Source organism: Typopeltis vanoorti, chromosome 4, assembly GCF_054136105.1.
Source record: "Typopeltis vanoorti isolate ZY-2024b chromosome 4, IOZ_Tvanoo_1.0, whole genome shotgun sequence".
In the NCBI taxonomy this organism is placed as follows: domain Eukaryota; kingdom Metazoa; phylum Arthropoda; class Arachnida; order Uropygi; family Thelyphonidae; genus Typopeltis; species Typopeltis vanoorti.
In genome coordinates this window covers 75,654,027-75,671,035 of record NC_143552.1, presented here as the reverse complement: position 1 = coordinate 75,671,035, position 17,009 = coordinate 75,654,027, and the positions used below count along the sequence as shown (strand labels likewise).

General features: G+C 35.9%; 1 protein-coding gene across 1 annotated transcript in view; it reads left to right on the top strand.

Annotated features, from left to right (window-relative positions):
* Positions 1-17,009, top strand: part of LOC150107421 (transcription initiation factor TFIID subunit 1-like) — a 688,572-nt gene that overhangs the window by 313,460 nt on the left and 358,103 nt on the right. The window contains exon 17 of the mRNA XM_090391849.1: positions 7,932-8,105. Coding sequence (XP_090247975.1) covers positions 7,932-8,105 — 174 coding nt within the window. The remainder of the gene's footprint in view (positions 1-7,931; positions 8,106-17,009) is intronic.

Genomic DNA, 17,009 nt, shown 5'->3' with positions numbered 1-17,009 from the left:
TCCCCCCCGTGATGGAACTGGCCCTTATCAATCTTTTTCTTTCCTTTTCTTCTGGTATTCTTTGCTCTTTTTTCTTTTGCTTGTTTTTAACTATCTTTTAAGTCTTTACTATCTTTAAAGTCTTTTACTATCCTGTTTTCAAGACCACCATCACTGGAATCCAAATCCTGTCATCTTGTTTGCTGTGTGCATTGCCACCTGTTGACATCCAGGAAAGAGAAGATCCTGGTAGTCTTATTCTGTTTTGAGTGCTTCATCATCATTTTTTTATCCACAGCTCATTGTAGAGCATGTTTTCAGTGGTGTTCTATCCTTAAAAAATTGGCCAATGGACCAATGTATTCTTTACAAATGAGAGTCATTTTAGTCTCTCCTCTGATTCTAGATGACACTTGATCTGCTGTGAAGGTAATACTGCTTACTATCACGAGAATATTCTTGAAAGGGATCGATATGGTGGTGCTGGGGTAATGGTATGGGTAGGCATTATTTTTAATGGGTGAACTTCAACATCATGTTCAATTGTTCTGTGGGGCTGTAGACAAAGAATTCACTTTTTTTGATGTGCCACATCATACATGAGCAGTGGAGATACTTCTGGAGACCAAGGATATTAATTGAAATGAGTGGTCAGTGTGCTCCCCAGATCTCAATCCTCTAGAACATGTTTGGGATGCAATGGAGGAAAATACAGTGCTGCTCAAAATTCTCCTTCAGAAAACAAACACGGCCTTATCCTTGCTCTGAAGGAGGTGCAGGTCAGTTTGCCTCAAGAACTTCTGAATTACTTAGTGTTAGGCACGGCGCAACATTATGAGAGCTGCATTACAGTTTGGGGTGAACATATTCCATACTGAAATTGACATTTTCAGTATTTATTTCCAGAAAGTAAACAAGGCCTTATCCTTGCTCTGGAAGAGGAGCAGGCCAATTTGGCTCAGGAACTTCTGAATCACTTAGTGTTAAGTATGGTACAATGTTGTGAGAGCTGCATCGTAAAAGGGGTGAACATATTCCATATTGAAATGTCTTTCTGCATAGTTTTCCATAAGCACTATACATTAATTCCTTATCTATGTCCTTAGGAAATTTGTAACGTTTGTCAAAAAAATATTGCAATTTAATTTGTATGAAATTTATAACACATTTTTTGTGTAATATAATTTATTAGTATGCTGGCAATAAATTTATGTCCAGATTTGGCTGTAGTCATGAAAATTTTTTTCATATACAGATAAAATGTAGTTCATCTTTAGCTTTTGAACACCAGTATATTATTAGCAGTATACCCCTCCTCTCCTAACTGTTCCTTCTTCCTAAAAATACTATACCTTTTACACTTGACACCAGATAGTGTATATCTGCTTCTGAGACCCCCAATGTATTCACCAAGGTAATGAACTATTCCTTTGTTTCTCTACTTTTTTTAAAAAATACTTTCTTCTGTAGTCTGTGTGACTCAGATAACTTGTAGATCTCTTTCTTTTCTTATCTAATTCCTTATGCCTAACTTATGCAAATATTTTTGCACATGCTTAATAATATCCAAATAAACAGACAGTTAATCTTTCTTCAGTCATTTCCATGACATTCCTATCATTAACAGTTACATGACATGGTCTCTTGCATTTATTATCACTATTGCTCTCATCATAATCTAGTTTCCCTGACTTTGTGTTAGGTCTCATACCAATTCATAATTTCTCCAGCTTTCTGATACCAAATGCATTGAAGCATGGACTGTCGCTTCTTATATAAATCTGTTCTTTCTACATAGCCCACACATCAAATCATTTGTCATCATGGCTTTTCTTCTTAACCATCTTTTCCATTACTTTAACAACCACTCCTAATATATTAATTGGTCTATAGCAGGGCGGCCAACTACGCATCCTTTTGGAGCCAAAATAATTCCAGTAAGCCTTAGAAGAGCCACAACCATTGACCAATGTGATGGAACGGGAGTGAGTATGCACATGACAAGGTTTTAACGAGCTTGTAAGAGCTGCTTCGACTAATTACACACCTAATTTTAAGGAGATTACTAAGAAAATAGATACAAGGAAGGCCTCTACTAGTAAATAAGTAACTAAAATTATTGTGGTTCGACTTCAAAATTATTCTAATTGTTCAAAGTAAACTTCATGTTTACTGTTTTTTTTTCTCTCTCTCTTTAAAAATTTTGTTCCTCTTTTTTGTTGTCTCCTCTCCTATTTTCGTTTATTTTTTCCTTCTTACTAAATAACTTAAGGAATTCACAACGTACAATAGAATATAAATTAAATTAAACCTTAATAAATATTTCCAATATTTTGGCAACGTCATGTTGCCATCTTCACAGGAACTTAAAATGAAGACACGAGCATGCAGGCACTACACACAGTAAATGAGGAAGAAGCAAGGAAGCTATTGTTTTTCCTAAAAGTCCTGATGGTGCCCCTTAACGGGCTATGTAGGTATTCTTGGTCGTTGGGCTGAAGGTCTTCTGATGTATGTTTCCCAAATTTGGGGGCAGTCTCATGCAACCAAATTTGTTGAGGTTTGGCATGTTTCTTAAGGCTGAGGCTGATTCCATGAAAAGTCTTTCAGATTTGAATTTGCTACGGTGTATTACTACTGTAGCTTTCTTCCACCATATTCTGTGGCATGTATCCAGAGTATGGTCTGCAAGACAAGAGTGGTTGTACTGGTGAAAACGGATGTAGTCCTTGTGTTCTGAAATTCTGATATTTGTTGTCTTGCCTGTTTGGCCAAAGTATGACAGCTTAGAACTGCATGGGACCTGGTATACACCAGGTAGGTCTAGGAGAAGTGGTTGGTCTTTTGTGGAGCAGATAAGGAATTCCAATAAACCTTACACTCCAACATACTGACATAATGGTCAGTTTTGACGTCTCCTACTTATTCACAGATGTCCCACTCAAGGAAACCTTGAGTTAATCCAAGCTAAATTTCCTCCCGATATCTCAGTCCTATTTCAGTTCACAATGAACTCAGGCTATTTCGTTTGGCAAGGAAAATTCTACAAACAAATAGAGGGACATCCATGGGTTCACCACTCTCCCCTCCCTTGGCCAACTTCTTTATGGAGACTTTGACGTGAAAGCCTTAAACTCTGCCCCACCAAAACCAACCATATAGCTTCGCTACGTTGATGATGTGCTTGCTATTTGGCCACATGGCTCTGACACACTCCTTTCCTTCTTAATACACTTAAACAACCAACACCCCAGAATCAAGTTCACCCAGGAAAAAGAGAAAAACAATAGCCACCCATTCTTAGACACACTAGTCACCAGCTAACCTGGTGGAACCTTGATTTTCTCAGTTTATAGAAAACCCACCCATACAGGCAGATACATCCTCCAACAACCCCCCCCCCCACCTCACAACAATATGGAGTTATTAAGACACTATACAACAGGACTAAACTAATTATTCAAATGATGATATGCCCTAACCACTGAACTAAACCACATCCTCAACACCTTCTCAGCCAATGGCTACCCTCCCAAAAAAAAAAAAAATCCAAAAAATATTGAAACCGATAAACCACAAGCCCCTCCCCCTTCACAACCAGGATTACTCGAAATCCATCACCATTCCCTACATCCGAGGCACCTCGGAAAAAATTACCAAAATCTTAAAAAAACATGACTTGACCTTTTGTTAGACCATATAGAAAATTGGCGTCCCTTATCCACTCCACAAAAGACCAACCGCTTCCCCTAGACCTACCTAGTGTATACCAGCTCCCTTGCAGCTGTAAGCTGTCCTGCTATGGCCAAACAGGCAGGATAGTGAATATCAGAATTTCTGAACACAAGGACTACATCTGGTTTCACCATTACAGCCACAGTGGGCTTGCAGACCATGCTCTGGATACACCCCACAATACGGCGGAAGAAAGCTACAGTAATACACCATAGCAAATTTAAATTTGAAAGACTTTTCATGGAATCAGCCTCAGCCCTAAGAAACATGCCAAACCTTAACAAATTTGGTTGCATGATACTGCCCCAAATTTGGGAGACATACATCAGAAGACCTTCAGCCCAATAGCCAAGAATACCTACATAGCCTGCTAGCGGGGGGAGCACCATCAGGACTTTTAGGAAAAACAATAGCTTCCTTGCTTCTTCCTCATTTACTGTGTGTAGTGCCTGTGTGCACATGTCTTTATTTTAAATTCCTGTGAAGATGGCAATGTGACGTTGGCAAAATATTGGAAATATATATTAAAGTTTAATGTAATTTATATTTTTTCCTGGTAGATCTTGAAGATCCATATGATGTTATGGACACGAACCTCATGCGGTTTGCGAACCACATTGTGGCCACATAGTTTGTTACTTCTGTCTTGAAACCACCCTTATATAAAGGAACTATCTTACTCTCATTCTCTACTCCCTTGGAACCTTGCCAGAGCTCATACTTGGATTGAGCAGTTTCACTAAAGGCAATTCTCTCATCATTATCATCATAACACTAATTACCGATATTATTATTATTTGACACCTCCAGGGAGTCCAAGGACTCATAGAGGGAGGGCACCTGCTCTACAACTCTGTCTCCACCATTCAATTACCAACTGACTGCAACTACACCAGCGCCATCTGCCGCTGACCACCACCACTGGTATTTCCACAGACAATCACGAACATTGATGCCCATGGCAGGATTCCAACCTGCAGCCTTTTGGCTGGAGAACGGATATGCTATTCACCCAGCCAAGTGGATACAGACCGATATAGCCATATTGATCTGTTCCGGTCTCATTATCCATCTAATATCCTTTTTTGAGGTTCATCTGGCCTCATCATTTGTTTAATAACTTGCTTTAGTCTAGATATCTCCAAAGGTAATTCATACTCAATATCCTCATTAGTTTTCAAAATGTGATTCTGTTCACTGGATAAAGACACGTTGTTAACAATTAGAGTAGCATTTCTCTTTTGTGCTTCTGCGTTGTTTTTTTGTGAAGTTTTGATGACATTTTATGGCACAAAAATCATCAGTGATTTTATATTACTATATACTAATTATTTTAAGAAAATAACAGTATAACAAATATAAAATCACTAATTGAAGACTTTGCAGCAAGAAGGGAACATCTCCATTTTTTATCAACTTATGGAAATTAAGTAAAAACCATTCCAAAAAATATTTTTAGACTGTTGAAATGTTTTGTTAATGTATAATATACATATGAATATACATTTGGGCACTATTATTAAGGTAAAATCTTTTTCCTCAGAGCTGGATGAATTTTCTAAATTTGGAGTCCCCTTTTTGCACCAAATTGCATAAAACTATGCTAATCTCTGGTAAATAATTAAAATTAGTAACAATGGTGTTACAGAACTATTTATTACTGCATGGGAATATATCAGAAAATATCAAACAACACAGTTTTTATTAGGAAATGAATATTAGTTGTAAGCTGCAAGTTTTATAATCATAACTCTGTGCTGGTTTATTGTAACTGCCTTTTTCTTACACTAATCTATTCAGCATTTTTTTTTTTTTTTTAATATACAGTGCAACTTATAATTCAAGTTACAACCAAAAATGCAGCAGTCTTCAATTTCACATGATTGTTTTAAACACACTGATCTCTCACTATGTGTAGCCTTAGCCTTGAAGTGTGTGTGTGTTAATTTATAAAATAAGAATGTGAAAATGTGGAAGAGATGCCGTGAGTATGAAAATCTATTGGCCACAATGGTTATTACTTAGTATATAGCTCATTTCTTTAATTCTGTTCCCCTATCTCTGTGAGTGAGTGAGTTATTTGCTTTCTGGTTATGTAGTTGGTTTCTATATAGTTGATTTCTATATAGTTGATTTGGTTTTTCCCTTCAGAAACATAGAGCTGCTCTCAAACACGTTTGATAAGCGATACACTTAAGTTAGATATAATGTAAGAATTTGGGTAATTAGGAGAAATATAGCCGTTTCCATCTTACATGGACTTAAGAATATTCGGTGTGCTGTATTTTATATATATATATACAGGGTGTTCGGGATAAATTTGACAGTTTCGTAAGGAAAAAGAAAATCTTCTTTGTATCTATTAAATTTAATGAATTGACAAAAAAACATTACAGGCAGAGTTAATTACAATACTATCAACAAGATTTACTCAAAATAACCACCATTAGCATCGATCACAGCTTCAATTCTGCTTCGGAACCTCGAACAAGCTGATGCTACAGTCTCCCTGGGAAGGGCCGCAAAAACTGTTTTAATTTTATCCATTAACTGGGCTTTTGTATTACTGGAAGTGCGATTGGTGTCTTTTTCAACTGCGCCCCATACAAAATAATCCATGGGGTTAAGGTCTGGGGAGTTTGGAGGCCAAACATTTGGACTGGTGAAGTCGTAGAAATTTTCAGACAACCATTTTTGACTTTTCCCAGAGGTGTGGCAAGGGGCCGAATCCTGCTGCCATACATACGGCCTACCATTGGCTACCCTTGTTATCCAGGGCTTGACTACAGTTAGCAACTCCACGAACAAAGCCCGAATTCCAATGCCAGGGTTCTTCAACACCTGTTCCTGCAGATTTGCGAGGAATTCTGCTGTACGAACGCAATCAGATCGTCTGCTAGGGATCTTTCTTCTTGCTACATCCTCGTAGTCACCATTGCAAGTCTCTAGTTCATGCCTGATTGTTTTTACTGTATTCAGGGAGCATTGGGCAGCAGTCGTTGTTTTTACTGTATTCAGGGAGCATTGGGCAGCAGTCGTAATATCCTTATTTTGATGGCGGGCACGAATCATCATGATACAAGTTATTCTCTTCCATGATTCAGGTGGGTTCCAGCTATCCATCATTTCTGACATCTTGTATATGAATGAAGAAGGGTCCAAACTTTTAAATGAAGAGAAGTGTGTGTTAATACATGTAACTTACGGAAAAATATAATTAATTTTAAATATGTCAAATTTATCCCGAACACCCTGTATATAGATATATATATAAATTCAGAACTTCATTCTCAGTCTTAATGTAATCTTTTTGATTGTTTGTTAAAAGAATCACTTTATGTTAAATTGAGCAATGACACTGATTTCTCTTAATGATTAAAATAATATTCAGTATATGCTAGAGGAGAGAATGTGCTACATGGATTGAAGAGACTATTTTATTGTGGCTTCATCTCCCATCATCGCTCTCCTTACCCACACATTTATTTTTGTTCCTCTGAAGTGTATTAATCTTTTTTTGTAAATTGTAAAGGTGAATTAGGGAGTAATAAATGCAACACAGGGCATTCATTTCTTTCTGTGCAATCTGCCCTTTCCTGTTAAGTGTTATCTCCGTCCACGAGGTTGGCTGTTATGAATCTCCATCTATTTCTGTCTTGGACTGCTTTGCTCTAAATAGCTCAAGCCCAGTGTGAGTCCCTTGTTTTTGAACTGTGTGTGTGTGTGTGTGTGTGTGTGTGTGTTGCTATCTTCCTTTCTTTTGCTTGCCTTCAATTCCTCCCTCTGCTAAATCCTTTTTGAAGGCTTCCATATATATATTTCTCCCCCCCCCTTTTTTTTTGTTTGTTCTTTGTTTATATGCTGTATATACTTATAATCCAGTATAAGTACTAACATTATATTAAATGTACATTTTGAACAATAATATTAATCATTTTGATATTTATAATTATAAGTTTTAGAAGGATTAATATAATTATTGTTATAACCCCATGAATTTTAAACATGGTAAACCTACTGAAAAATCTTGTGTAGATAGAACAATAATTTTAAATAATTAGATTATTGAATATGCTGCTGCTGCTCAGCTTTCTTAAAGAACATATTGTGTGGAGAATACTCTGACTGGTTTGCTTCATATAAACATATCTAATTATAGGTATATTTAATTATTCTGCATAGATAATAAGAATATCACAAAAATCATTATGTTACAGCATTCAATTCCTGCCATTGAGCTAAAAGCGCCCTTTTTTCCAACTCATATGGGCCTCCTGAAATTACGAAGCTTTCATCGTCCATCAATGAAGCGATTTTCTCATGGCACTTTATCTCATAATGGACCTCATGGTGTTATTCCTTTACTCAGGAACATAAAACATAAAGAAAAGGTAGGTTTTGGAATTACATCTTCATTACAATCACCTTTCTTGCTATTTATTTAGGAACTAAACTGAAAACTAAAAAAATCATTAAAACAGGCATTATCTACCCTATATATATATATATATATATATATATATATATATATATAAAATGATAAGCCTTTTTGTGTAACGTTTTTGTGTCACGTTTTTTTTTTTTTTTTTTCAAGTTATTTGAAACTCTGGAGAACTGGCCAACCAGTCTGGAACTTGGGGGGTTGGACGGCATAGGTGCCAGGGGGGACCCCTTTCGAGTCTTCGAAATTCAAGTCACCAGAATTCAAGGAGAACCACTCCACTGGTCCGGAACTGGGGGGGGGGGGGCACTGTAGGTGCCGGGGGGAGAAGACCCCCTTTTGAGTTTTCAAGAGTCATCAGAATTCAAGGAGAACCAGCCTACCAGTCCGGAACATGAGGGGGGCGTAGGTGCCAGGGTGCAGAGCCCCCTAGTTTATTATAATCATGTTAACTTTTAACAGTATTGACTCTCACATAACCTTGAAGCCATACTATCACAGTTTTCACAGAATACAGTTCCCTTACCATGCTACTGTAATCAAGTAGATCAAGTGCACAATGTATTTTGTGTGTGTGTGTGTGACTCCCACCTATGAAAGGTTGTAAACCTATAGTACATTAGTATTGTAGGCAAGCTAAGATTTTTTTGACTATTTTTATTTATTTTTTATATATATTTTGCACATTTATTTATTTTTACATAATTCAGAAATCCTACTCTAGAGACCAAACATGGAACTTTTTGAAGCCACTTCAGGCCCTCAATGAGTGGGATAGTAGTCTCACACTGAGCATCAGAATTAATTCCTACATGAAGACGATCACAGATATTTATGCCTATTGCAAGATTTGAACTCGCATGTTATTTGAAGGGTTTGCTAACCACTTTGCCATCCAGGCTGGTGAAATTGGTTGCAGTGCATGCTTACTCAGACCTCCTCAGGACTAGAGTGGGTTTGAAGACTGGAATAAATGGATATTGAAATGAAAAAGAAAGTAAGTTTGAAAACAAGAACCAAACTTTTGAGATTCAGTGACTACCATTGAATCTCAAAAGTGAAAATGCTTAGTGATTAAGCCAGAGAGGAATATGTTGAGGTTATTTTTTCTATTCTGTTTGCAAGAATAGAAAAAATCAGAACTCTGTTGTGGACTTGCATACTTCCTTGTAAGTATGTCTATTTGTTTGAAGCCATGTATAAAACTTGCTAAACAAAAGCCATAGGAAGACTTTGGTAAGAACATTGAAAATAAACATAAGGAAGCTGGCAAAATATTCTGTAGGCTATTGGAAAATCTTAGAAATGGAGGAAAGAGTCCTGTAAATAGAATCACATGATAAAGGTGACATATACACAGAAGATAAAGATATTCTAGATATCTGGTTTAATTATTTTGAAAACTTTCTAAATGGAACAAGCAGTGACAGCATGGTGGTAAAAAACCCTCATCAGGAATTCATATCAGTACTTGAAGTAGAAACAGCCATGAAAAACCTAAATGTGGATAGGCACAAATGTTATGCACAGAGATGCTCAGATATGGAGGTATAAAATTTTACAGTGGTTACACTTCACAGTTCAGAAGGCTTAGTCAGAGGATTCAATTACAAATCATTGGTGTAGAGCTCACATAGTACTCATCTGTTAAAAACTGAATGTGAGGATTAAGGAGGGATTTCCATATTTATTGTTCCCATTAAGATTGTTGGAAGTGTGGTTGAGAAAAGGCTAAGAAAAATTGTCATAGGGGAAGCTTTGAAAAAAAAACAGGGTTCATGCCAAATAGAGGTTGTCAGGATCTCGTTTTCACTTTAAAAAAATAGTTGCAAAATCATGGGGATATAACAAAGATCTGTATTTAAGTGTTGTAGACCTGGAGAAGGACTACAATTACGTACTGAGAGAAAAGCTGAACAAAATGCTACATTTACGTGGTGTAAACTGGTAATTATATTGATCAATATAGTCTATATTTCAGTTCTAAGTTAGCAGTTGGAATTAAAGGAGGTACAGGAAGATGGTTTGATGTGAAATCATTTGAGACAGTGGTGCACCTTATCTTAACTGTTATCCCCTAATGCCACTTTCTAATGCCACTAATCCACTAATGCCACTTCATGTTATGAAGGAAAGTGGCATTAGAGCCGTTATCAAAATTGGAGATAAAACTTGAGCTTTTAATTTGTTTTATTCATTGACCAGATATTTGTAAATGATATGTACGAATTATCAACAAGTTTCACCAGCTATTCTGTCTGGCTTCTTCAGGACAAGTATAACGGTACACACTAACGTTTACTATTAAAAAAGAAGAATGGAGTAACACAGTTCAAATAAATTAAAACTGATGTGTAACATAAGCATGGAATGTGGTGTATCAGTCATTGTTTATTGAGCAAGTTATATAGTTTTTAGCGAAATGAAATTCTGGTAAGCTGAGTGAACTTATTAGACTTTTCCAGATGTCTTTCAGAATCATTCCTTGATTTCCGTTTAGATTTTCTCCAGAGTGGAGTACAACCACAGCTTCTTTGAAATTTTTACATCAAAAATCTTCTTCTATATAAGGCATGGAGCTGTTATCCAAATCGATGGTATGGTTAGAGATCGAGAAGTGATGGGCTAATCCTGAAGTATCTGTTCTGTTGTTGTTCACATCCCCTATATGTTTTTTTTTTCCAAATTTCCAGGCTTCTTGATGTTTGTCCTATGTAATTTAATCCACAGGAAAATGGGATGTTGTATACACCGCCATATTTGAAGAAGGCATTAATATCCTATGGAGATCTTAAAATATGGCGTATTGTCTTGACAGGTTTGAGAGCAACTCTTGACATTGAAGGACTAAGGAGTTTGGCTATTTTTGTTGATACTGAGTCTGCATAAGGGATGATGATGGACGATGTATATTGCACGACAGGAGGTTGCTGCTGTGGAGGGTTTCTATGCAGAATCTTTTTGATTATATTTATTGGGTAACCGTTGTTTATTAGGGTTTGAGATATGAGAGTGAGTTCATCAAGGAGATCTTTTTCTTCTGAGATATTGGTCGTTGTAAGTCTGAAGACCACCTAGTCATGTTCCGTAATAGAATATTAATCTCTTTTTGATTTTTTTAAAGTTGGATCGAAATCTAATATGCGATAGGTCGACGTGTCTGAAACTAACTCAGTGATCTTTGTTATGTAGTCTTTGGTGTTCAAAATGACCGTCGTGTTGCCTTCAGATATAAACCATTATACTTGTTCTGAAGAAGCCAGACAGAATAGCTGGTGAAACTTTTTGACAATTCATGCATATCATTTACAAATATCTGGTCAACGAATAAAACCAAGAAAAAGCTCAAGTTTTAATGTTTAAGTGACAAATACAAAACAAAAATTAGAGATATTCATTTCAGCTCTGTACTTTATTCAAATTCTGCTATACTCCTGAATCAATTCAGTGTGAATTTGCAAGATTCCTAAACTAAATTTAACCATTGCTGTAACAAATTTAGCCAACAGTCAGCCATAAAAGGACAGACTATATTAATGTCTGGACCATTGAAATGCATTCTGATTGGAGAACCTAAAATGAAATGGTTCAGCTACTTAGGAACAATTTTTTATAGAAGATGACAAATTAAACTTGGAAATGGACATCAGAATTAGAAAGCTGCTATGATAGGAAGTCAGCCAAATAAATTTTTATGGAATAAGAGAGATAATAGTCAAAACACTAAATTAGCTGTACACAAAAGTGTTCAAACCCAATTTTAACTTATGGATCTGAGAGCTTTGTTAGAAATAAAACACTTAATCAAAGACTGGCGACCATAGGTGTAAATGTATGAGAATGATTAGGGGAGCAAACAAATAGCATGAATGGAGAATCATATTAAAAATGTGAGGATATTAGGAATGAATTTGACATTGTTAAAATTCAGGAATGTGTTGAGCAGAGCTAATCTCAGATTTATGGTTACTTAAACTGAATGTGAAAGGAAATGTTATCAAAACAGCTATATCTGCTGAAGGAAGGCCAAGAGCTAGGTGAATTGATATGGTAAGAATTGCCTTAGAAGACCAAAATGAGATTCGACAATATTGAAGTCCTGACAGACAGGAAATTAATTTTGAGGAATATTGTGGATAGGAAGTAAATGATGAAAATGTTTCCTGATAGCACTACATGAAACATTTACATCATAGCTTGTACCCCACTTCTCCCCAATGGTACATATGAATGACGAATTTGATAATAATGATGTAGGTTGGAAGAAAGCAACAGAAGCAGAAGAAATAGTTGCATTTCTGACAGCTGGTTTTGAGAGATTGTATCACCCACTTTGAGATAATACATTCATGACCAACTGGAATTCACAAACTTAGGAGTTTGTGAATTCCAGTTGGTCATGAAAGGACTGGAAAGTTAAGAGAACTGGCAATACCTTTAACTAGGTTGTTTCAGTAATAACAGTATCCATTTACTTGCTAGTGAAGAATATTAATAAGCCTGTGGAATTCCTTTAAGACTAGATTTAAAGGTTTGTAGATTATGAAATTTAGCTGATAAATGGTAAACAGAAGATATTATAGAAATATAGTTATTAGGGAGGGATGATTATAGGATAGATGCAGAAAAAATTTTCAATACATGACAGGAATGGGCAAATCAAGGAGTCTCACACCGTGGAAGTTGAGTGAGAATATTAGCAATGATACGAGGGCCAGCTTTTTTTGGGAAAAAAGTAGTGAATGAGCTGGCTACAGGCAGTTATGCATATAAATCAATGAATGAGTTTAAGAAGCAGTAGGTACTTAGGTCAGTACCAAAATGCAGAATGACTTGTCTTAGTTTTTGTAGTCCATGCTGAATAAATTTTCAGTTGGTTTCATTTCTGAAAGCATCAGATTTTAGTAAGAATTAGCAGTAGAAATAATAAAAAAAAATAAATAGATTGAGTTATATTAAAAAGCATGCTACTATTTTTTTTCCCTTTCTGCTATATGTGTTAATTTACTCCTGTGACTATCCAATCCTGTTTCATATGCTGAGATCTCCCAATCCACTGTTTCTCTTCTTCTCTTTCACTGATTGTTATCCCCCCCCCCCTTCAAAGTATTCATACCACACCTTCTTTTAACCTTTGTGCGTATTTTCTTAATATACTGTTTTTTTCCTCCCTAATTTGCGCTTTTTTCTGACTTCATTTTACTTAAACGAGAATTGCTTTATTTTAATAATACACTAAATCTCTAAATATGCTCTGTCCAGAAAAACTCCTTTAACCAAAGGGATGAGGTTTATTTTAGTATGCTTTTTATTCCCTAGTCTAAATTTATTACTATTACTCTGTTTATTGCTAAGATATATGAATGGTATTGGAAAGAAACTGAAAGAGTTTGAAATCAAGAACCAAAGATTAGAGATCCATTGGCAAAAATATGAAAAAAAGGGAGAGGTAATGGTGAGCTATCCACAGAAGCATACAGTGAAAGATTCTACAAGGATAGGAAAAATCAGAATGTTTTGGTGGATATGAAGTTAAAGTATTATGGAAAAGAAGAAATTGTATTAGTTCTTCACTCGTAAGTCAGCCTGTGGTCTTGGCTAACCCATCTTACTTTTTTTTTTCCTCAGTATTCTCTCTGTTTACAAGTAGCTAAACAATCATGAGAAGATATTGGTAAGAATGCCCAAAATAAATAACGAGGGTTACAAAACAATCTGGAACCTATTCAATAAGCTTAGAAATGGAGGAACAAGTGGTGAAAGTAGTGAGAAAGAAAGAAAGAAAGAGAGAGATGATAAAAGTAACAAAAACTAATCTAGATATCTGCAGTAATTACTATGAAAGCTTATTATACATGAATATGACAGATCTTTGATTGAAAATATTCATGAGAATTGCAATAAGGAGTGCATGTCAGTACTTTATCTGAAGGTAAAGATTTACATTGGCTACACTGCATAATTCAGATGGCCTGGGCAGAAGATTGAATTCTGGATTATTTAAGTGGAACTCATCGTCATCATCATTTTCCTGATATGGTAACCTATAGTATGTCATAGTAACATATAGCGTTGTCATAGTAACCTGAACCCCCTTCTTGGGGGGGGGGGGATTCAGGTTACTATATGACAGCACTATATATGATTAAGTTTGCATTTTTATTCATCTCCTGTCAACAATTTTCCTCCAAATCAATCTAGTACTTGTGAGCACTCTAATATTGTCATATCTAAGATTACATGTTTCTAAGGCACTTCAGAAAGCATTTGACAGTATTGACCAGAAAGTGACATTACAGTTCTGGAATCCTATGGAATTGATAAAAAAAAAACTAATAGCTATAAAAGATATTTATCAGAATGCAGTTGCAGCAGTTAGAATAGGTGATGATTTGGGGAAATGGTTTAAAACAAGCAGAGGTACTAGACAGGGAGACCCAATATCGCCAAGCATTTTCATCGCACATTTAGAAAGAGCAATGGACAAATTGAAGAAAGATGCCAAAGGAATATCTGTACACGAAATGAGAATTAACGATCTGAGATTTGCAGATGACATTGCTATTATTGAAGAAGACGAAAGAGAACTACAAAAAACACTGAAATTGTTAAATGAGGAAGGGAAGAGATTTGGACTTGTTATGATCCTTGGAAAAAACAAAGATAATGGTATTTGGTGAGAAGAACATGAAACAAAAGATACGAGTGGATGGAACTGATATAGAAAATGTAGAACAATTCACATATTTGGGAAGTAAACTGACATATGACTTGGACTATAAAAAAGAAATAAAGATCAGGAATGCAAAGGGAAGAACAAATCTGAAGGCCATGGATAACATCTGGAAAAGTAAAGTGATCAGTCTGCAAACATAACTAAGAGTACTGGAAACATGCATCTTCAGCGGTGTACTGTACAGATCTGAAACGTGGGTAATAAATAAGGAATCAAGAAAAAGAATTTTGGCATTTGAAAGAACTTGTTACAGGAAGATTCTAAGAATAGGATGGGTACAGAAAATCATCAATGAAGAGCTCTATCAGAAAATACAACCAAAACAGAATCTAATGCAGAAGATTTTAAAACGGAAGCTGCGATTATTTGGACACATCTGTAGAATGAGTGAGGACCGGAAGATAAAGACATTTATATTTGGTATTTTGGATGGTTTAAACAGAAGAGATAGACCATACAGATAATGGATAGACAATATAAAAGACTGGTGTGGAATGGGTGTACAAAAACTGCGACACTGTGCACTGGACAAAGAAAGGTGGAAGAAGATAGTGAAACAGGCATCAGACATCACTGGGCAGTGAGCCCATGGTTTATGATGATGATGAAGGCACTTCTGAGTGAATCATTCCACCTTGCCTTTGGTCTTCCTCTGGATCTCTTTCTTGTTATCTTGGCATCAAACACCTGTTTTTCTAAGCTTTCTTCACCCATTCTATTTAAGTGGCCATACCACCTTACATTAGCTCTGCTGACAAGTTCTTGAATGCTGATAATGTCAATTTCCTTTCTAATATCTGCATTTTTAATATGATTCTGCCATTAATGCCATCGATTCACTCTCCTTATTTTTTTCAGAACCCTCATATCTCTGATCTATAGTCTTTGATCAAGTGCTTTATTTCTAACCCAACTCCTAGATCCATAGTTTAAAACTGGTTTAAATGCTGTTTTGTACATACACTGCTAGTTTAGGTGTTTTTGGCTAATTTCTCTCTTATTTCATATTAATTTATTCAGCTATCTACCCACCATACCAGCTTTGCTTATTCTGTGTTTTATTTCCAGATTTAGCCTGCCATCTTCACTAAAAACAGTATTTAAATCACTGCAATATTTTACTTGTTCTATAGGATCTCCATTCAGAATGCAGCTGATGTTTTCTGTGCTCCTGCCTATTTTCACAGTTTTGGTCTTTTTTTGGTGAACTCTAATAATACTAAGAACTTTTATTGTTAAAAGACCATAAGATTTAATGATTAAAAATACAAAGAGCCAACAAGTTTCACTAGCCACTATCTAGCATTTTCAAGGCTGTACTGGTGTGAAAACAAATGCATCAAGTTACATGAAAACATACACTTTAGTAACTGCTAGGCTGTTACATTTGATAATTATTGTGGGATGGTGTGCATGCATTCGAATGCTTCAGTCAGAATCTGGTACATGACCATGTGTTGTGTATTTTTCTGTTAAGCTGAGAGTAGCACCATTGCTGCTTCTTTGAAAGTTCTGTGTCTGTAGTCATTCTCGATGTAAAGCATAGAACTGTTTTTCCAATCTATAACGTGATTTAATGTTGAGAAATGATGAGTTAAACCAGATGTGATGATTCTATTGTGATTGACATCCCCCACGTTTTTTCTGTCTTATTTCAAAACTTCTAGAGGTCTGTCCAATGTAAGAAAGGCCACACGTGCATGCAATTTCATATACCCCAGGAAATTTGAAGAAAAATACCTCATCTTTGGGTGATCTTAAGACTTGTCTGATCATGGGAGTTGGTTTAAAAACCACTCTGATGTTATGAACTTTTAACATTCTCGCCAATTTTGTGGACACTGAATTAATATATGGAATGACAGCTGTGGACACATATTGGGACTCCGTTCCACGTTGTTGGAGGTTGTCTTTAAAAAGCAATTTGCTTAAAATGTTAGAAGGGTATCCATTCAGAGATAAGAGTGTTAGCTATTCGCGATGTACAGTTCTCTCTGTACATCTACTTCTTTCAAAATAGACCTTAAGGCTCTGTTACGGAGCATATGAATGATGCTGTGTTTTTGTGATCTATGATGGTTAGACGAATAATGTAGATATCTACCTGTATCTGTGGAT